Below are 22,176 nucleotides of genomic sequence, written 5' to 3'. Positions count from 1 at the left end.
CACCCCCAACACCCACCCACTTGCATCCACCCAGGTCAGCCTGCACCCCCCAACACCCACCCACTTGCATCCACCCAAGTCAGCCTGCGACCCCAACCCCCCACCCATTCGCATCCACCCAAGTCAGCCTGCGACCCCCACCCACTCACATCCACCCAAATCAGCCTGCACCCCCAACCCATTCGCATCCATCCAAATAAGCCTGTGACCCCCAATCCCCCACCCATTCGCATCCACCCAGTTCAGCCTGCGACCCAAACCCCCACCCACTCGCATCCACTCAGATAAGCCTGCACCCCCAACCCCCCACCGACTCACATCCACCCAAATCAGCCTGAAAGTAATGATAAATGGCCATAAAGAAAGCAACGATAAACGGAGAGAACAGAGTAATCAAGTGAAATAAGAAAATGTTAAAAAACAAACCTTCGCCAAACAGAGTGAAGGAGACATAAAACAGTAATGAAATGCAGCGATATGGTTCAAAACAAATTCATATAGACAACCCCATTATTCACTACCAGCGAGATTTATCAAGACTTTATCGAGATTTGTGATCGTTTCAATTATATGTAAATTATGAGAACCCCCAGCAGTTATAAGATATCAAACTCACGCTGAATTCATTACCGATGTATATATATGAAACATTAAATTCATACGTTATGTGGCTATTGTTGACTGATGTAATCTGGGTTTGGATATCCATCCATCCATCCATTATCCGAACCACTTATCCTGCTCTCAGGGTCGCGGGGCTGCTGGAGCCTGTCCCAGCAGCCACTGGGCGGCAGGCGCGCTTAAGCATATCAGCTCCTTCACGCCTCAGGGCGCATGCGCTGCCGATGGACTTACGGTCGCTCCATCCCACTTCTGACACCAATGTAGCGAATTCGGGGGACAACGCAACCACAGGACCTGCCGCGGCCGGGACGCGAACCCGTATCGCCCGCACCGCAGGAGACATCGCTAACCGCTCGACTAAAGGGTCAGACCCGCGAGCCAGCGGCCAGCGTGTCTTCTTATCCATGCACGTTACAGTTGTTAAAATGTTAATTTCGGTGTCAGTTAGTTTCATAACAGACAAACTAACACATGTACTCCACATCTCGTACACTAATGACCGTCGCAGCAGCCATGCCAACAGACACATATTCAGATGTGCGGGTGATTCAGTGACTCGAGTCTTCTGGAAGGGGGAGGAGGAACAGCACGGACCTGTGGTCGATGATTTTGTGTCTTGGTGTGATGAGTCCTTCCTTCACTCGCGTGTGTGTAAAACTAAAGAGATGATGGCCAGCTTTAGAAAGACTCCTCCTAGTCCTGTACCGAGCAGCGTTAAAGGTGCTGGCACTGAGCTTGTGGGCAGCTGCGGGCATCTGGGGGCTGTTCTCCACAACAGGTTGTGCTTTGAAACTCCTGTTGCTCCCCCACCACAGAAGGTCCAACAGAGACTTTTTGTCCTGAGGAAAATGTCTACACGTCATGTCTCCTCCCAGATGATGACTCTCTTTTATAGAAGTGTTGTTGCTTGGTTTGGTCATTTGACTCTGGCCAATGAAATGGGGGTTGATAGACTCATCAAATGGGCTAGCGAGACTTCGGGGAGAAGCCAAGCCCAGCTCACTGACCTTTATAATAGGAAGGTGTTCAGAAAGGCTACTTCCCTTCTGGGGTGCCATGGTCACCCCCTTTGGTCAGGGTTTGAGCTGGTACCCTCAGGTCGTCGGTTGAGGATGCCCTGTATTAGGACCAAGAGATTCAAGGCTTCCTTTGTCCCCACTGCCATACAACTGTTAAATGGTAGATAGTGTTCATCTGATGTCTGCAGTTCGCTTGTTTCCCTCCCTCCATCCATCCATCCCTCCATCCATCCATCCATTATCCAAACTGCTTATCCGACTCAGGGTCGCGGGATGCTGGAGCCTATCCCAGCAGTCACTGGGCGGCAGGCAGGGAGACACCCTGGACAGGGTGGTCCGTGTATTTGAACTCCTTTGGTTCTCCTTGCCCACTATGTCCTGTTTTTTTGGGGGGGGGTCCATCAGTGATGTGTCAGTTCTGCCTTGGTGTTTGTATGTTTTGTTTTGTATGAGAGTTTTATATATATATATATATATATATATATATATATATATATATATATATATATATATATACACACACACATACTGGCTGCAAGCTAACTTCCCTGTAAGGGCCGATAAGGATACTTTGGCTTTGGCTAATGCATTAATACCTCAGTTGGGTATTTATCTTGACAGAATGTAGAGTTTAAAAACCGTGGCGGTCATTTTGACCGCCCGTGGTCGTTCTAGCAGTTTTTGAGTTGCGGTTGCTGTCTGAGACTGTTTCAATGGTTATTTTCAGTTCTTTTTTTACATTTCACGTTTCATAGGCCTTGTTACGTTTGTCAGATTAGCAATATGTGTTTTCTGTTTTGTTTTTCGGGGTAATAGTTTCACTTTTTCAATTTTGCCATTCAAATACGACCATGTCTCTCTGAACTTTACGTTGTTTGAAAATAGTGTTACAGTTGTTAAAATGTTAATTTTGGCGTCAGTTGTTTCCCAACAGACGTACTAACATGTGCAGCGCGTTAATATCTCAATTGGGTATTTATCTTGACAGAATATAGAGTTTAAAAACCGGCGGTCATTTTGACCGCCCGTGGTCGTTTTAGGTAGGAGTGAAATCCCGGTGGTGAGGGTTTAATTATTCTAATGACAACACATTTCCTTACGAATAGACATGACAATTACATGTATGCACAAATAGAGAAAAATGTGCATGTCTTAAAAGTGCTGTTGGAAGGTAATTAGACGCGTCGGGTCTGCATAACGCCCGGTGGGTCTGTTCGTCTCAGCTGTCGGCGTGACGTGGACGTCCTGCACCCTCACTGGTACGCCGTCCTACAGCTCCATCTGGCCCCTGTTTCTTCATAGAATTACATATGGCTTGGCTGGCACGCTGTATAGCTGAGGATACTGCTGTCCATTTCTGACTGAAAAGCACCATTCTCTGCCTCTTCATCTCACCCTTGAGGAAGACTCCTACAGGAGCTTAGTCTGGGGATGGGGGTTAAAAAGGACATGAACCGATACTGATTAGAGGATATGAGTCTTAAACGCGTATGTGTGTGTGTGTGTGTGTAGAAGCGTGGTTAGGTGGTTATTCCCTGTGTCCCAGGAAGTGGCTTCTCTGTCCACCTGTCTCTCCACAGAAGCTGTACTGAAAGTGCTGTCCCACTTCCTCTGTGTGCTATACTACCTAGTCTCACCTCACGTCACCCGGGTTTTAAACCCTCGTCCCCCCACCCCCCACCCCAGACGCCCCACCACCCAGTCCCACTCAGCACCACTGAATTTATAACACAGTGTCTTGTTAGTTGTTTGTTTGGTGCATGCATTCTCTATTCAAAAGACTGTTAACGGTTATAATCCTACTCATTGTCCATTATGTCATAATTTTGTAATGCAAATTTTTTTTTTATATATATAGATTGTGTAACCGGTTAATTTTGACAGGTGCGGGATTCGATACGGCGTGTACTGCGCGACAAGGCGACATCACGAACCGCTCGGCTGAAGAATCGGACCTGTTAGCTAGGGACTAACGTGTCTTATTAGTAGTTTACAGTCGTCACCCTCCCCGGAAGCGCGCCCTCGCGCTTTGTTATTCCCGCGCTCCGAAGAGACTTCTGAGGATCTGCACACTTCCGGATCCCACTGCTGCCACCAATGTAACCGGTTATTTTCTTGCCCGGTGCGGGATTCGATACGAGGTGAACTGCACCATAAGGCGACATCACTAACCACTCGATTAAGGGGTCAGACCCGTTAGCTAGGGGCTAACGTGTCTTATTAGTAGTTTACAATTGTAACGTGCATGGATAAGTAGACACGTTAGCCCTTGGCTAAGTGGTCGGACCCTTTAGTCGACTGCCCCCCCCCCCCCCACCCGAATTCGCTACAATATATTACAGCAAATTCGGTTGGGGGGGGGGGGCAACCCGGGACCGCCACAGCCGGGACGCGAACCCGTATCTCCTGCACCGTAGGCGACAACGTTAACCGCTCGACTAAAGGGTCCGTCTGGATAATGTTGTTGCTTGCGGAGTGAGAGACACGGGTTCGCGTCCCGGCTGTGGCAGTTCCTGTGATTGCCCCCCCCCCCCGAATTCGCTAAAATATATATTTCTCCCCACATGAGCTGCAGGTAACAGAAATGCAGCAAGGGAATAAAAAAAATATATAATAATTTTGTTTACTTCATTATAACTTAATGCACACGGTAAACCGTACAAGCTTTCACGAAAAATCTGATATTTTCCAACAAGGATTTCCCAGTCGGCACCTTCGTAAAGCTAACCGTCAAAACGTAAGTATGGCGTCGAACGACGGAGCCGCAGGAGTGTGAACTGGAGCGAGGGGGTCAGAGGTCACTGCTGAGTCTGCAGCTATGCCTGGGAGACGACTCGACGTTTCTCTGAAGAAGTGACAAGTGACAAGTCAGCGCGATACAGACAAAATCCAACCGCTAAAACCAAAAAACCAAAACAAGAGGGGAAAAACACCTAAGCTCTCAGGAAGTCTTTTGATTTGCAGTTATTTCTCGTTTTCGTCCTGAATTCCCCCCGCCCCCCCCCCCCGACCTACCATTGTATTTCTCGGTGAAAAGCGGCGCTGTTTCACAACCCCAGCAGATGGAGGCGGGGGGGGGGGAAGGACACACGCTGGGGAGAGGACCCCCCCCCCTCCGCCCCCCGCCCGCTGCTGACGACTTGCCCGTTTGACATTTTGTCTGCAGCGTCTTGTTGTTGCTGTAAGCGTCAGGCACCGCAGAGAGACGTTGCGAAACGAAGACGACCACACAGCAGACAATGTAAATGCTAGCGGGGGAAAAAAAGGGGACTCGGTCACACACGCGCGCGCGCGCGCACACACACACACACACACACTTTCACCATAGACAAATACACACACACACACACACACCATGGACACACACACACTTTCACCATGGACAAATACACACACACACACACACACACACACTTCCACCATGGACACACACACACACACACACACACACACTTTCACCGTAGACACACACACACACACACACACATACACTTTCACCATGGAAACACACATACACACATTCACCATGGACGGACACACACACACACACACACACACACACACACACTTCCACCATGGACACACACACACACACATGCACACACACACTTTCACCGTAGACACACACACACACACACATACACTTTCACCGTGGACACACACATACACACACATTCACCATGGACGGACACACAGACACACACACACACACACACACACACACACACACACACACATACACTTTCACCATGGAAACACACATACACACATTCACCATGGACGGACACACACACACACACACACACACACACACACACACACTTCCACCATGGACACACACACACACACATGCACACACACACTTTCACCGTAGACACACACACACACACACACACACTTCCACCATGGACACACGCACACACGCGCGCGCGCACTTTCTGCAACCCCCCCCTCCCCCCCAGCGTTTCCCTGCAACCGCTCTGAGACGTTCAGAGAACTGAAGTCTTTCCTGGACGCCGCCTCTAACGGGAACTCACGGGAAAACAACAACATCTCACACGGCGCGATTGTAAGAGCGTTTCATGGTTACCAGGATCCGTGGCGATCCTTACACACAGTCCCCAGATCTGTAACGGGGGGGGGGCGGCTACGTGAAAACCCCCGTCTCAGACTAATGTTGGGTGGGTGGATGGGTAGGTGGGTGGGGGTTGCTTCCTGTGGCTTGCTGAAGGTTCCGCAGACTTCTATATCGAGCAGCCACCTCCACACGCTGCTCGCGCTTCATCCATCCACTGATCTCACGCTGGTGAGAATCCGTGATGGCGGTGAAAGGTGTTTGACTCACGCGGCTCGTCTGAGGGAACCACGTGGGCTGAACATGTGTCAGTTATCTTGTGATTGCCGGTGGATTCGGTGTTCTGGTTACTAAAGAAAGTCCCTTCGTTATTCCGCTATCATATGAGCCTTGAGAAAGTGCTCATTGTTCCACGTGTCGGGCTGTGTATGGCGCTCCTGGCGTCTGTCTCCTGTCTCTGTTGATTTGCTTGTTGTTGTTGTTGTTGTTGTTGTTGTTGATGGATGTTCCGCTACTTTGTCTTTGATACAGTATAACATCGACTTACTAGTGAACACTGTCTTTGCTATTGGGGAACTGAGAGAGAAAGTGTGTGCGTGCGTGTGTGTGTGTGTGTGTGTGTGTGTGTGTCCATGGTGGAAGTGTGTGTGTGTGTGTCTGTCTGTGTCCATGGTGAAAGTGTGTGTGTGTGTGTGTGTTTGTGTGTGTGTGTGTCCGTCCATGGTGAATGTGTGTATGTGTGTTTCCATGGTGAAAGTGTATGTGTGTGTGTGTGTGTGTGTGTGTGTGTGTGTGTCTACGGTGAAAGTGTGTGTGTGTGTGTGTGTGTGTGTGTGTGTGTGTGTGTGTGTGTATTTGTCCATGGTGAAAGTGTGTGTGTGTCCATGGTGTGTGTGTGTGTGTGTGTGTGTGTGTGTGTGTGTGTGTGTGTGTATTTGTCTATGGTGAAAGTGTGTGTGTGTGTGTGTCTGTCTGTGTCCATGGTGAAAGTGTGTGTGTGTGTGTGTGTGTGTGTGTGTGTGTGTGTGTGTGTGTGTGTGTGTGTGTGTGTGTGTGTGTGTGTGTCCATGGTGGAAGTGTGTGTGTGTGTGTGTGTGTGTGCATACTTATCTATCTAAACACCGTGTACATGGTCGTGTGGGTGCCACCACGTCAGCTCAGCTCTGTTTGTTGTTGCTGAGGTGTGACATGGCAGGAAAGAAAAGTCATTTCATCTCTAACGCTGTGTAGCGAGTGTCAGTGATCTACGGTGACTTTTTTATGGCCCCACTGAAAATGTGAGTCTTTCTTTCGTCAGTCGCCCACAGTTGGCAAGAACTGGAATGAATTCTTTTCCCAGAGGAAGCTCTTCTCTCTTCCTCATTTCGGTCCTTTCTCTGGTAATTTCATTGAACGAAGGGGATGTCCCAGAGTTTCCCTCTTCAGTGGCTCTCCAGATCCTACTTTTGGTTTCATATAGTTTCATCATTTAGCAACACTCATGCATTATTAACAGCGCTGGACAAAAGCGACAGCCATGGCAGCTGCCCTTATAAACTGTGGAGGGACGCCGCCTCGGATGAGTTGCTTTCTTGTTATTCACAACGTCTGCTCCATGTCATACACTTTCCAAAACTTCCAAATACGACTTTAACCTGTGCTCACTGGCAACAACCTGTGTCTCACATGTCCTATCGGACTTGAACCTAGTGTTTTTGGCACTTACTTGTGTTGTCGTCCCCTGACTGGATCCTTGCTTGTGTTGTATTAACTCTCAGATGTTCGTTGCTTTGGATAAAAGCGTCTGATAAATGAAACAGTAACATTTCTCCACCTTACCCAGTTGACTTCCGCTTCTGTTGTGGGAAGATGGCGGCGCAAATTCATATTTGCAGTGGCCTCACCCAGTACCGGTGTGGGAAGGTGGCGGCGTAAATTCACGTTTGCGGCGGCCTCACCCAGTACCGTCCATGCAGTGTCTTTGTCCACGTCTAAGTTTGTCTTCGTTTGATGGCTGGGAGAGCTGGCGCTGGATCGGCTGGGAGAGCCTGGTCTGCTGCGTCCTGTGGGCCCAGGGACCACGGCCCTGCCTGGAGCAGCGACCGAGGAGGAAACACCGAGGGCGGTCTGACTGGACACAGAAGCAGGGCAGGCTAAGCTAACTGCTAGCCCATGCAGACCAACAGTTCTGATAACAGCAAGGGTGCTCTGGCGGCAGCCTCGCCTAGCCTTGACTGTGTTTTTAGTGTCGTCGTGTGGAGTGCGGGGAGGTGTGTCGAAGGTGTCTGGCTGGGAGAGCTGGCATTGAATCGGCTGAGGGAGCTTGGTCTGCTGCATCCTGTGGGCCCAAGGACCACGGCCCTGACCGGAGCTGCTCCCAAAGAGGAAACACCGAGGATGGTCTGTCTGGACGCAGAAGCAGGGCAGGCTAAGCTAACTGCTAGCCCACGCAGACCAGCAGTTCCGACAGCCATCCTGGCTGGCGTTCGTTCTCCTGGACAGCAGTTTGGATATATGCGTTCTTGTAGTTCTTGGATATGTGTTTTTGTCTTTGTGTTGCACTGCTGTAGTGGGGGGAATGATGTTTTGTTTCATTTCATCTGCGCAAGTGCATGAAATGAAATGACAAAGCGTTTCTGATTCTGATTGAAGGTGGTGGGGAACTGGAGCGAGGCCCTGGACAGGTCGCCAGTCCATCACAGAGACTACATACATAATCCTCCACACACCATTCACGCATGTGAGCAATTGAGTGTCTTTAATTGCCTAGCATGCATGTGTTGGGACCGTGGGAGGTGTGCGGTGTGCCCTCACACTGTCAGGTAGCATCCTACCTATTGAGCCTCCATCCTGCGCGGTCACTTTTAGTTCTACCTCAACACCATTTTTAATGATGAAATATCAAAATAAAAAAAGAACAGACTTTTACAAAGACATTTAGAAATATAATTTGTTTATTCAAAAGATGTGAAAATGACGAGATTTAGGATCCATGAAAACGGTGTGAGGTAATACCAGATAGTAAAACCTATCCTGGAATGTTTACAGCCTCACGTTTGAAATCCTATGCGACTTTCATCACCTCATAAACATTTATCTACAATACAAAACAGTAAAATATAAAGTGAAATGTTAGCAATTATATTTTCATTTAGTCATTTTATCCAACGATGCAAAAAACACTGATATGATGATATATGTCAACCAGAAGACTAAATCTTGAGAACTTATGCAGTAGTAAACCTTGGGTCTTACAATGTGTATGCAATGCACTTTTACAATGTGCTTGAGACTAACACACCAAGTCAGGGGGGGAAAAAAAAACATCCATCTGTCCAAAGTTCACCAGTAACTCCATATTTATTTTAACTGAATTTGAAGGTAGCTAGCTAGCTAGCTGACAGTGATGAAAACTGGATCTATGAAAAATCTTTAAAAAAAACCCCTGAGAGATCTGTGTGCTGAACTGCAATGGTCTAGTTCTCTATGCTACATTCTCCTCTTCAGCTTGCAGGCAGCTCTCTTAAAAAAGGTACAATCTGTAATGGCATGCACCGCCATGGCTATGTGGAGTACTGCGACAACATAGGCGCTCCACTGACAGGAAACGCAACGTATCTCCCCACTGGGTCAAAAGTGGGATAAGGTTATTGTGAACTTGTTTGAGAAATGGAGACAACTGAAGGTGTCAAAGGGAACTGAGAGTGACGTGGCATCAGCTGGTTTTCTCATTTGTGAGTAATAAAGCGGACATTTTTTTTTTTTTTACAAAATCTGACCAAAACAATGGCAGAAATGGAGCGTACAGCCTGCGCCACACATCAATTGCGGCTTGTATCTTTAACAATAGCGAAACAGATGTTACGCCGCAGAGCCCGTGTTAGAGCTGTGTCCATGCTGCCTATGCTAATGAGCGCCTGTCGGTTCTGTTAAACTTGCTGAGAGCCCCTAGGCAGTAATGGGCATCCTCTGGGAGCCACTGTAGCTACACAGGTCTTGGTAGATGCGGGCCAACTGGTTACTGGCCATCTCATCAGACATGTCCAGGTTGGGGCTGGTACTGTAGGGCTGGGGGCGCCGTATATTCACTCTGTCCAGCAGCTGCTGACAGTTCATAGCTGTGATCTGACGGGAAGACAGACAAACAGAAAATGTCAAGCGAAGAAACAGGTAAGGCAGCTGGATGGAGCCATTTTTTTTGTCTGTCGCAACGAGATTAGGCAAACGTCATACTGCTTGGAAAGAACCCCGAAAGGAGTGAACAGAAGGGTGTTTGAGGCACGCTCAGAGTCAGCTGCAGAATATTTCTGAAATCTACAGGAGTGTGAGTGGAAGATGTTTAGTGCACAGGTTGAAAGACAACAGATTTTGGTATGGAAAGGACTGCAAATAGGGACAATACATGATTGATTGCCGGTAGGGGAAGAACATGAGTACAGAGTTTGCGCTGGCAGTTGGCAGAAACCAACAGCTTCGAGCGTCCTTGAAATACACATGAGGAAATAGATAGTACCTATGACTGGTTTGGAGTCCATTGAAAAAGGGGGAAAACAATATAAAAAGCCAACCAAAGAATTCTGAGTGAAAACGACAAACCAAGTACAATGTGCAGCTTAAAAAGTAATGGAAAAAGGTCATCTGAGAGAGAGTTTGTCACTCTACTCTGAGGAAATTTAAAACTGCATATGGAAATTTCTGCCCAGTGGCAGTGGTCAAAGTGACTCACTGGTTTAATGTGACCGGATTTCCCAAAATTCCATTTCATGTCACTGGAATGATGCAAGAAAACAATCCTGGATCATGGCTTTTAACAACGACTTCTTTATATCTTTTAATTTGTGTACACCCAACACAATCCAAGTAATCGATTTCAATTTAAATAGCATGAATGTAACATACACAATAGATAAATGAACAGTGAACACATAAAATACGTCACTTCCTGTGCGCCAGTAAAGATTCTGTGGAAAAACAAAGGATGTGCTCAGCGAGACTAACTAGCAGCAAATCAACAAATCCATGTAACGAAGTTTTGGGTTGTTTTTATTTTATTGTAATTGGAGCTCTGGGGGAATTTTCAATACTAATGGCAATTAAAATGTAACATTTTACCAAAGAAGATGGAATCAGTTCATCTGTTCATGTTTATTGACAGAAATGTTTCATCACTCAACTAAGTGACCTCTTCAGTCTAAACTGACTGCAGGTACCCCCACCTTTATAAACAATACAATACAGTGAAGTACAACACGACCGAAACCAACGACCAGTTTCATATGCAAATATGGGTGTGACCACTGATCATGTGTACTATTCACAGAGGCTCGGGTTATCGTTGCGATCACAGCGTTGTAAGATGAAGAGAGCCGACAAGTCAGGCCAGGACTCCACCGTCTACACCCATCTACACGCCAGTGGCCACACTTTCAGGGATGAGGATGTGCACATCCTTGACAGAGAGGGACCATGGATTCAAAGGGGCCATCTATGTTCAGAGGGAACGACCATCCCTGAACACGGGGGGTGGGGTGGGGGTGGGGGGCTAAGAGTACATCTGTCACCATCTTACAATGCTGTGATTGTAAACATTCCCCAACCCTCTGCCATCGAAACTCTAGGTAAAGGTCACACCCATATTTGTATATGAAACTGGTCGTTGGTTTTGGTCGCTAGGCACTCTCTCTCTGTTTTACGGTATTGTTTATAAGGGTGGGGATACCTGCAGTTTGGACAGAAGAGGTCACTTAGATGAGTGAGGAAACGTATCCAGAAACGTTATATCCAGATAAAGTGATTCAACCTTCTTTGATTTTCTTACCTGGATTACTGAGCATGCATCAAGATGTAATATTTTACCATACCCCCCCCCCATGTAGCTTTAAAATAACTTAATGTAGTGTTATGGAGGACCAAAAATCTTGGAATAAAAGAAAAGCGATATGAGACGGAATTCTTCAATAGCTGCCTTGTGAATTTCTCCTCTAATGATAAAAGTAAAATTAGCATGAAATTTCCCTGAGATACCACACTGAACAAAGGGACAATTGATGCCTGAACCACTGAAAGGGCAGTTCAGGCCATTTACTCTAGCCAATGAACATTAGTAAAAAAAAAATTCTTATCTATGATCACATTATTTCATGCCAGTGGGGTCAAAGTTGCCTTTAGTAAACATTAGTTTAGAAAGTTTTGCCTATGAACAGCCGAGGGCTAGCTGTAACCAGTAATTAAGTTATAAATTATCAGACGTTAGATTGTTAACTGGCTTAAAGCCCAAGTGTAGCTACAGGCTAGCGTCAATAAGGTTGGTGATGTAGAAGGAAGCGTTGGCTTTGGGACACCAGAGCTAACGACTGACCCTCATCATGGGCCTATACTGTGGAAAGGCACCGTGACAACGTACCTGCTCACTCAGCCACCCTTTTTTTTCTCTTATTTCCACACCAGATTTCTGCAGTGATGCTGAACAAAAGCGTGCAATAGATAGTTGCATCAGAGTCTGCAAACATGTATTATTTCCCACCCTGATTTATGTATTTTGATTGTTCATAATGCTGTTCCTTTCCCCCTCGGATAAGTCGTGATTCTCAGTAGCAGGTCGACAGCAACAACAAAAAAAGCTTATCAGAGCGGTCCGCGGTGGTGTAGCGGTCTAAGCATCGGCTTTGTGTCGATGCAGTTGCCCACTGGGGGACCGGGGTTCGCGCCCCGGTCTCGTCAGATCCGACTATGGCCGGACTCGATGAAGCAGCAATAATTGGCAACGCTGTCTTCGGGAGGCGGAGTCGGCTTGTGTTCGTCACATGAACGCGTCTCTGTGTGTGTCGGAAAAAGCAGTGGTTCGGCCTGGAGTCGCCTCGTCACGAAAGCGGCGAGGCGACTCCTTCGAGACTTCCGGCTGGAGAGATGCAGCTGGCGAACGCATGCAGTACGAGGGTGGGTGTTTGAAATTAAATAGGGATCGACTGGCCACTAACTTGGGAGAAAAGGGGAAAAATCAGAAATAAATAAAGAAAAAAAAAAAGCTAATCAGAAAGACATCATGTAGTTATATTGCTCAATCAGTTAGCCACAGATAAGATTAGGATTAGTGCTATTAGTAAGACATAAATTTGACAAGTGGATTGGTCTTACCTGGACAATGATTAGTTTGTTCTTGGCTGTGTTGAGGTCGCTGAACTCCTCTCCAAAACACAGAGTCACAGTGGGGTCGGGGGCAGGGAACTGACCCTCCTGATACAGATTCAGGGCTAGGACAATTGGTTGAACAGCTGGTTACCACACAGAGTACAGTCTTTACAGAGCCTCACGAACATTCAGCAGCATGCTTTCAGTACGACTCATGTCTGCTGTAATGATTTCCACCCTTACAAGTGCTCAAGAGCTAAGACACCACATGAAGCCTTACCTTGAAGGAACCTCGCGCTGTCGAAAATCTTGATCACGGCATCCCGCTCGAGTTTGCAAGGCATGGGGCTGCACTGGGGACCCATTTCCCCTAGTCCGCTCCAGAACACTCGGCTCTGGCAAAGCCTCTTGATGAAGACGCCCTCCCGGTTGGCGTGGACTAGCACGCCCCTCTCCAGGTGGCCCAGGAGCTTGCGCGTGACGTGTCTCTGGCGCTCAAACTCGATAAGCTCAGCAGGGGGGAAGTGGACGCTCTGCATGGTCTCTGAACTGTAAAGGGTGCCGCGCAGCGGGTGCTGGTGACCAGGGGAGATCCGGCAGCCGCCAGGATGAGAAACCAGCGTGCTGTGCATAAGCTTCCCGCCATAGTAGAAACTGATCATCATCTGGGAAAAAGCTGTTGGGGTGGCGGAAATAGTAAGCTTTTAAGCGTATACTACAAGTCGTTCGGTTTTTGCTATCAGTGTTAAAATACGTGTGGTAGGTACGAAAGGATTTTCTCCTCGATTGAATACCTGAACTGAAAGAGCCCACTGGCAAAGGGTCTTGATGCAACGGGAAGCCTGTGGGTTACAGAGGAAAAACGACGGAGGAATGAAAAATCTTAGAAATGTTGATGTGGTGATTCTAGGTGATCAGGAGACTTCTGACCACACTGTCATGTCATCATTTTGTCACATCATCAGAAACACGGCGTCTCTGGCACAGTCGCACAAAAGAAGCAACCAGCTTAGTCAGCAAAGTACAACAGGATGTTAGCCAATTCTTCCATTGCAGAATTCTACAGTCAAGTAAACAAGCTTTAGCCCCCCCATCCCCTCCCACCCACCCCCCAACACGACTGCAGGGTCATATCATTGAGCTCCCCGCTGCAGTTATTTTTGAGACTGTAAAGCTCAGCTGTCACAAAAAAAGGAACTACCCGAGTACATGGGGAAATTGGTTTGTGATTGTGCTGCAAATGAATTTCCCCATGGCGACAAATAAAGTACTTATCTATCTGAGAACTAGCTGTAAATGGCTAAATATGGGTCATCTTACCATTAATGTTGCCCTGGGACCAGTACTCTGGACTGGCCTGGATGCTACAGCCTTCCTCTTGAGGAGAGTGGCTCCAGTCATCACTTGATGTCTGTGTGCAAAATAACAGATTTAAGTCTTTTTGTTTATAACCCATTCGAGCAAACCTCTTGCTGGACAGCAACACAGCAGCAATTTATCTCACAAAGGTACAGTAATGGATACAATGGTTGGGTGATCTGAACTGCGTGTGCTTAAAAATTTGACTTTTGTAAAAAAAAAAAAAAAACCCCAAAAAAAACCCAAACAAAAACGCAGAGTGGTGCAGAAGAAAAGTAACTAGATAACGATAAGTGAGATATAAATCCTTAAGTACAAAACACAGGACCCGTGAAAACAGAACCCGAACAAATGGAAGAGACTGCGATTTAAAAGCGAGCTTTTGGAAAACACCGTACGGTCAGGATAGAGGTGTTCTGGTGGCTCAACCAGACCGAAGCACCCCGAGTTTGAATCCAACTCAGGATTCTTTGCAGCGTGATATTATATTCACCTAATATTTATCTTCCGTTTCCATGACCATGTCTGACAAAGCGAAAATTGCCAATAGAACGCAGTATTCTTACCTCTTTAATAAGCTCATCGATGTCTGCAGAGCTGCAGTCCGTGATGTCAACTGAAGTAACTGCCATGGCCATTGATGAACATTTACCAACTGCAGGCAGAAGAATAGGATTTAGTTAGCCTATGTAGAGGTCAGAGGTCACAAAAGAATTAACGCCCCCCCCCCCATCTGCTTCTTGGACTGTTAACAACAACACCATACACCCAACCTCTCAAATAAAGGTCATCAATCCCCGATCAAAGGTCATCATTCAAGATATGGTTTGACTCTCATAGGAGACGATTTGCTCACAGCTTGATGGCTAAGATTAAAAATAACAGATGCAATGTGTGATGATCAACTTTTACCCTCCAGAAATGTCAACTCACTCTTCTGCTCCTCCTCAGGCACAATGCGGTAGACCTTGTAGGGATCCGAGATGTCCAGCTGAGACCTCTCCGTCACCTCCTCAAAGTCTGGGCTTTTGTTCAGGGCACAGCGCAGCCTGGTCTTCCATGTTGCCGGCTCAGCCTTGTCCCCCTCCTTGAACTTGCCTTTAAACACTGCCCACGCCTAGATAGAGAAACACTGTTAAAACCATGAAGGCTAAGGTAACACGATAAAACCAAACGTCGCACTGACCGGTGGAAAGATGTTCTTTCATTTGCTCTGATCCAAGGAGCCCACTTTGTAAAACACCAACTCTCCATGGATGGAGGTAGTTAGTAACTTTCTGTCTCTAACCACAAAGTTACTTTGTTCCTCTAACCACGTAGAGCTGAAAGAAAGCCCACCTTCCTATCAAAAAGAAATGAAAAACTAATAAATTCATATTATTCAAATGAAATAAAAATACAGATAAAACTCTGATTCTGCACAGCCGTACATTTGTGTGGGTCGTACTAACGAACAATGGCAACTGCAATGTTTGTAATTATTCTCAAGGAATCAACGATGCAGACACTGTAAAACCACTGGCCTGGGACTATATTGCGTTTACACCCAAGCACTTCTTTACTTTGGAGCAGTGGTCACCAACCCTGCTCCTGGAGAGCTGCCGTCCTGCTGGTTTTCACTACAACCCCAATTCAATTTACCTACTTAACCACGACCTTGGTTATCAGTAGAATCAGGTGTGTTGAATTAGGATTGGGAGTAAAAACCAGCAGGATGGTAGCTCTCCAGGAGCAGGGTTGGTGACTACCGGGAGGGCCATGCTGTTTTGTGTGTGGTAGCCTCTGTGAAACCAACTGATTTAATTTCAGGTCAAGTCAAATTTATTTATAAAGCACATTTCAAAACAACTGACCCTGGCCAACGTGCTGTACAATGACATATATATATATGTGTGTGTGTGTGTGTGTGTGTGTGTGTGTGTGTGTGTGTGTGTGTGTGTGTGTGTGTATATTTATCTATTTATTTATTTATTTATTTAAATATAAAGACCAAGTGCGGCACAATGTCAATAAAAGAGACATCAGATAAAATGAAGACAAAACACGAGTGCACCGAGACAAGACTGCACATGGTTCGGCTTGTGGCTGTACCTTGAATATGGATGCGTCCACTTCTTGGTTATAATCCTGCTTGCCTGCGTGTTTCCACGGGATGCGAAACATGGTGTGGCTCTCATCCTCCCACTGAAGTCCAGAGTACTGTGCACTCTGGATCTGCTCCACCAGCCACTGCTTCAGCCTCCGACCTCCCGCGTTGGCCATCTCCACACAGAAAACGCCTTTGGGTTATTTCAGAAAAATAAATAAATAAATAAATAAATAAATAGATAGATAGATAGATAGATAGATAGATAGATAAACAGACCCATAGTTGTTGCTATTCGTATGACAGCATATACTAAAGGCAGTATCAATTCTACATGACATGCCAGCAGTGTAATTAATTTAACAGGGGAAAGGGGCCACATATTTGCAACGTGTCAGGCAGAAAAAGAAATTGCATTGAGTTTCACTTACTGTTTGAGAAGCAATAAACTCAAGGTTTTCGCCCCGTGTCAGCGGTATTTATCCTGCACACTGGCCCGGCGTCCCTCCTCTCTCTCACTTCGGAGTGAACTTCTCGCCGCAAAGGTCTTTGCGTTTATTTCATCCGGTCTTCTGAATGAAGCGTGGCTGAAAGACGATTGGGCGACGCCATTTCCACCTGACCAATGAGCGTCGTGGAAGTGTGCCGGACCCGCCCAACCCGGAAGTGTTGTTCCCCTAAACTAGTGGGCTTTACAAGAAATGGCATGACAGGGCGAAATGGTGTCCGGCTGCCCACGCCAAGCTGCGCCGGGGGTTGAGCCGTGGACAGTGAGCCAAGTAATGTCGGGGATTTCTCACGTCGTCACAGAAGGAAGGTGCGTGTCAAACTAAGGTAGTAGTTCACGCTACACCTATACTCACGCCCACTTCGTGCACCGTAAGCCCTCACGATAGACCGCGCGGAGGGAGCGGAATCACATGACGACGCGGAAAGACGTCTTGCATTATGAAGGCAGAACCCGCGCTCGTGAAGCTCGTTCGTGATATGACGACGACACGACTGGTCTGGAATGGACCCGCCGAAAGCCTTGGACTGAACATACGGGTTTTAGTAAATCCTACAGTGTCAACATTTGGCAGCCAGCTCATTTTACATTGTCTGCTAATTAATGTCCGCACAGCTCCGTGCTACTCGAGTCTCCAAACGCATAGGAAACCAATGGGACGGGGTTAACAGGGTTCAAGTCAATCAATCAATGATATGCCCTTTTCCAAATCCACTTAATTTTTTTTTTTTACAGAATTGCCTCCTTTTAAGACTTTGTTTTTTGCATTTTATTTGGTAGGCCTGAATCCTCTATTCCAGTGTTTCTCAACCCTGTCCTCAAGGAACCCCTATCCTGCATATTTTCTTTGCAACCCTGAATAGGTACCTGTTTGTAGTTAATCAACCAATCAGCAATGAATTTTGTCAGATGTTGCACACCTTGCACAATTAAGTGCTGCGAGATGATTGGTCGAGTAAGTACAAGCAGGGGCTACCTACGCAGGGTTACAATGAAAATCTGCAGGATAGGGGTTCCTTGAGGTCTGGGTTGAGAAACACTGCTCTATTCCTTGTGGCCGTGTGAGTTCTCTGAGTGTCAGGCATCACACAGCTATTTATACGCCTAACCTGGCCTGGCACTGAAGCTAAGCCTACTGTCAAGGTGCATTTTTCAAGCAGTGGTCATCAACCCTGCTCCTGGAGAGGTACCACCCTGCTCCTGGAGAGCTACCATCCTGCCGGTTTTCACTCCAACCCCAATTCAACACACCTGATTCTACTGATTACCTCCTTACCAAGACCTTGAGTAATTGAATCAGATGAGTTAAATTAGGGTTGGAGTGAAAACCAGCAGGATGGTGGCTCTCCAGGAGCAGGGTTGATGACCACTGCTTGACAAATGCACCTTGACAGTAGGCTTAGCTTCAGTGTCAGGCCAGGTTAGGTGTGTAAGGGTAGGAATAAGATTTTTCCCCAGTCTATTTGACAACATGCACACTATGATGTCGGGCTTAAATGTTGTGCTGAGAAAAGCCTGTTATTCTCAGTGGCTTTGCTAGACCATCTTCATCTCGAACATTTTACTGGGAGGTCCACTATGGATCCTGTTTGTGTTTAAACATTTATTTATTTTGTCATATCCCAAGGCAGAGTTAGGACATTGGTCACATGCACACATCATTCATTAAGGCTTATATATATATATATATATATATATATATATATATATATATATATATATATTTAATCAAGCATTTTTGATTCTATCAATTCCTGGCATGGGCAACTCGCACCTCAAACCGCTTCACCCACATTCCTTTTGTTTGAGTAGCCCACTTTATGTGTCATGGTCCATTCACACAATACAACTGCAGTAGGAAACCATATCTGTTTACTGATATCAAATTGATAGCAAAGCAATTTGCCAGAGTGATTATATTCTCAATTTCTGTGAAAGCTTAAGGATGAAGGTCCAGTCGAGTGTTAATTATTAACATTCGCACCCTTCACAGGATCCATATTGACTGTGCAGCAGTTATAAGTACATGGTGAATTTAATTTCTTTATGGGCCTGTAACACATCAGATAATTTTTTTTTTTGGACAAGTGGGAGCCAAATTGCTAGACAGAAATAACGACTAGGTAAGCGTAATTGTGATTTTTGTTAATCATCCTGTTGCATTTTCTTATGGTTTAGATTGAGAGAAAAAGAAGAAAATAGTGTCACTTTATAGTCGAAGTGACAAGAAATACAAATATTGGCATCTTTTATAGTGCAAAAATTCTTGTATCCCTCTCAGCAGGTTGCAACATGCTGTGTATCCTCTCAACAAAACAGCATCTGCTGTTGATGGTCTCGTAAAAGGCTCTCGGCAATTCTGATTAATGACCTTGAACAGCACTTGCCCCGCAGCAATCTGCATCCCAAATGCTTCACTGATCGTACAAGTATGGCCTCCACGTGCACTTTAATTTGTCCCTTTAAGGGCAGGGGACATATGGTTGCACTAACTGAATTATGATTGTAACGGTATGTTTTTTTGTGCACACCCCTTGTTTGTATTGTGTGGTTATACATTCAGTCTTGTTCTCTTCGAGCACACCAAGCAAATTACAAATCAACTGTAAAGCCGATACGATAATAATGTAATCTGATTCAGCCGATTTCTGTTTTGAAGCTTCCCTTTTGTTATTTATATCAAGGATAGGCGTTTCCAACTAGAGACGAGTGTTTTGAAAAAGGAAGAAAAAAAAACCCAAAAAATAGTTGATTTTCCACGCTCGCATCTATGGAGCGTTGTGTGGTCAGGTGGACAACGTCGGGTCATTCAGAAACCCAGAAAGTGGATGCTGTGGTAAAGTCACATGCTCGGATATATTTGGGGCAGACCTGTTTTTCTGGACTCACCTGTGTGATGTAGCCAGAGATTTACCACAGACATTCACTTCATGTACAGCTGATCTTCTAAGGTCAGGATTTCTTTTACTCATGTACACACAAAGAGCAAATAACACGATGTAGTTTTGGTTTAATTAATTCCACATTAGCATTTATATATTTTTGGCAAAGTGTGAATTCGTTAAAAATCAACATAAATATAAGTAACTGTACCACTAATTTGAAAACAAATCATATTTCCTGAAAATAAGTTTGCTTTTGTACAATAAGATAAATTAAAAAAAGAGTTTCTGTAAACTCAGGAAGACTTTAAGACTACAGACAGCTTTCGTGTGTAGTGAAAAATGTGATCATGACGACACCCATTCATTTAATAGACATGTACGTTATCCATTTAGTGAGTTGCGTAACTTCCACTAAATCATGTATGGCTTCTGAGCTTAGCTTTGTAGTTGTAAAGCGTTAAAATGCAAGTGAAACCTATTCATCATGACTAAGGTGCAAAGGTGTTTCGAGTAAGGCTTTGGTGAGCGCCGATGCTCCTGCGGTGGTTGTACTCGGACCAGTTGAAGGGACATTGGGCAGATACGGTTGTGGAAGAATGTCTGCCGCCCAATTCTAAACCAACTTTCATTTAAAAAAGGACCCGAAAAATTAAATGCAAGTGATGCAGTTAAAAAAAAAAAAAACTCCGCCAAAGAGCGTCTTGATGCATGCTCAATAATCCAGATAAGAAACTCAAAGAAGGTTGAACCGGTTCATCTGGATGTGTTTGACAGATACATTTCATCACTCAACTAAGTGACATCTTCAGTCTAAACTGACTGCAGGTATTAGCACCCTTACAAAACAGTACAGTACAATATAATTGCCTAATGACCGAAACCAATGACCAGTTTCATATGCTATTCACAGAGGATTGGAGAATGGTTGCAATCACAGCATTGTAAGATGGTGACAGATTTACTCTTGGACACACACCCCCCGCCCCCCCTCCTCGGTTCAGGGCTGGTCGTTCCTTCTTAACATAGATGGCCTCAGCGTCCCTCCCTATCAAGGATGTGCACATCCTCATCCCTGAAAGAGTGGCCAGTGGCCTGTAGATGGTAGACTGTGGAGTCCTGGCCTGACGTGTTAGCTCTCCTGTGTTGTGTCATCCTCTTGGCCAGCGTCTGTTTGGTTTCCCCAATGTACAAGTCACAGCAATCCTCCCGGCACTTGCCAGCAGCATACACTATATTGCTCCGTTTGTGTCAGGGGACCCGATCCTTGGTGTGGACCAACCTCTGGTGCGGCGTGTTTCGGGGTTTGAAAGCAACTGAGATGCGGTGTTTTGAACACACGTCTCAGCTTTTCCAACACTCGCGCCACATATGGAATCCCCACTGGTTTACGCTTAGACAGTTGTTGTCCTTCTCCTAACTTCGATTGGCTGGTGCACTGTTTGGGCGTCTTCATGGCTTTGACAAATGCCCAGTTAGAATAACCACACTTAACCAAGGCCTATTTAATGTGGGATTTCTCCCCTTCCCCGGCCGCCAAAAGAACGGCACAACACAGAAGAGCTAACACATCAGCCCAGGACTCCACAGTCTACACCCATCTACAGACCAGTGGTCACTCTTTCAAGGATGAGGATGTGCACATCCTTGATACGGAGGAACGATGGTTTGAACGGGGAGTCAAAGAGGCCATCTATGTGAAGAGGGAATGACCAGCTCTGAACCGAGGGTGGGGGTGTGTGGTCTAAGAGTAAATCTGTCGCCATCTTACAATGCTGTGATTGCAACTATTCCCCAGTCCTCTGAACAGTACACATGGCCTTTGAAACTCTAGTTAAAGGTCACATCCATATTTGCATATGAAACTGGTCGTTGGTTCGGTCGCTAGGCAACTGTATCGTTTATAAGGGGTGGGGGTACCTGCAGTCAGTTTAGACTTAAGATGTCACTTAGATGAGTGATGAAATGTATCTGTCAATAAACACTGTATCCAGATGAACTGATTCAGCCTTCTTTGATCTGCCAAAGAGTGTTGTTCGATTCTAAATGTTATCATGAATTTATTTTTTTTACAAAAGACTTCGATTAGAGGAAAACTCGGGAGCTGATTTAGAAATGGGCACAGAGTAACTTCTACTGGCTTTACCAGATGGGACTAGGCTGAGGGTGGACGGGGTTTAGAGGACCGTGGCTCAGCTGTCGCCCTCGGCATCATTAGGTTCATAGGGCAGAGCGCAGACGCCTACGTCCCGATTCATCCAGCGCTGGTCCGCTCCTCTCCTCTGACTCTCCTGTTGCTGCTGTTCTGTGTACTGTCTTAGCAGGGCTCCCACCTGCTCCTGGTCCTTAAATGGACTGGGACAAAAACTGGCCTGTAACCATGCTCGGTACTGTGGGTGAAGAGCACAAACAACAGAAACTCAGAATTTTTTTGCGTTCAGCCTCATCCAGTGTTTGACACCCTGATAACTTGGCTGATTAATGGCACATACAATACTCTTAATGAGAGAGAGAGT

General features: G+C 46.1%; 2 protein-coding genes and 1 long non-coding RNA gene across 4 annotated transcripts in view; 1 reads left to right on the top strand and 2 right to left on the bottom strand.

Annotated features, from left to right (window-relative positions):
- Nucleotides 1-8,644: 8,644 nt before the first annotated feature.
- irf8 (interferon regulatory factor 8) lies at nt 8,645-16,790 on the bottom strand. The gene is made up of 9 exons (XM_056278169.1): nt 16,702-16,790; nt 16,276-16,463; nt 15,118-15,301; nt 14,751-14,839; nt 14,146-14,236; nt 13,620-13,667; nt 13,106-13,501; nt 12,832-12,947; nt 8,645-9,822 (listed from the first exon to the last, which is right to left on the bottom strand). Exons 2-9 carry the CDS (start codon nt 16,444-16,446, stop codon nt 9,646-9,648), a joined length of 1,272 nt encoding a protein of 423 aa, XP_056134144.1. The 5' UTR covers nt 16,447-16,463; nt 16,702-16,790; the 3' UTR covers nt 8,645-9,645.
- Nucleotides 16,791-17,007: 217 nt separating this feature from the next.
- The window catches only part of LOC130111124 (uncharacterized), a 31,112-nt gene continuing 25,943 nt past the window's right edge, over nt 17,008-22,176 (top strand). Inside the window, exon 1 of the long non-coding RNA XR_008810145.1 lies at nt 17,008-17,087. This is a non-coding gene — a long non-coding RNA (uncharacterized LOC130111124). The remainder of the gene's footprint in view (nt 17,088-22,176) is intronic.
- dusp22a (dual specificity phosphatase 22a) overlaps nt 18,486-22,176 on the bottom strand; it is a 33,501-nt gene continuing 29,810 nt past the window's right edge. For both annotated transcript variants that reach the window (XM_056278171.1, XM_056278170.1), the window contains one exon: nt 18,486-22,050. In XM_056278171.1, coding sequence (XP_056134146.1) covers nt 21,853-22,050 — 198 coding nt within the window. In that variant the 3' untranslated portion in view covers nt 18,486-21,852. The remainder of the gene's footprint in view (nt 22,051-22,176) is intronic.

This window comes from Lampris incognitus, chromosome 4 (assembly GCF_029633865.1).
Source record: "Lampris incognitus isolate fLamInc1 chromosome 4, fLamInc1.hap2, whole genome shotgun sequence".
Classification (NCBI taxonomy): Eukaryota; Metazoa; Chordata; class Actinopteri; order Lampriformes; family Lampridae; genus Lampris; species Lampris incognitus.
This window is presented reverse-complemented; position numbering and strand designations above follow the sequence as displayed.

What these genes read in the sequence shown, in the direction of transcription:
- irf8 (XM_056278169.1), bottom strand. Translation starts at nt 16,446, where the DNA reads ATGGCCAACGCGGGAGGTCGGAGGCTGAAGCAGTGGCTGGTGGAGCAG. An exon ending in AGTGGGCTCTTTCAGTTCAG is followed by an intron (nt 13,502 to 13,619) that starts GTATTCAATCGA and finishes CCACCCCAACAG; the next exon opens with CTTTTTCCCAGATGATGATC. An exon ending in CAGCGCGAGGTTCCTTCAAG is followed by an intron (nt 12,948 to 13,105) that starts GTAAGGCTTCAT and finishes CAATTGTCCTAG; the next exon opens with CCCTGAATCTGTATCAGGAG.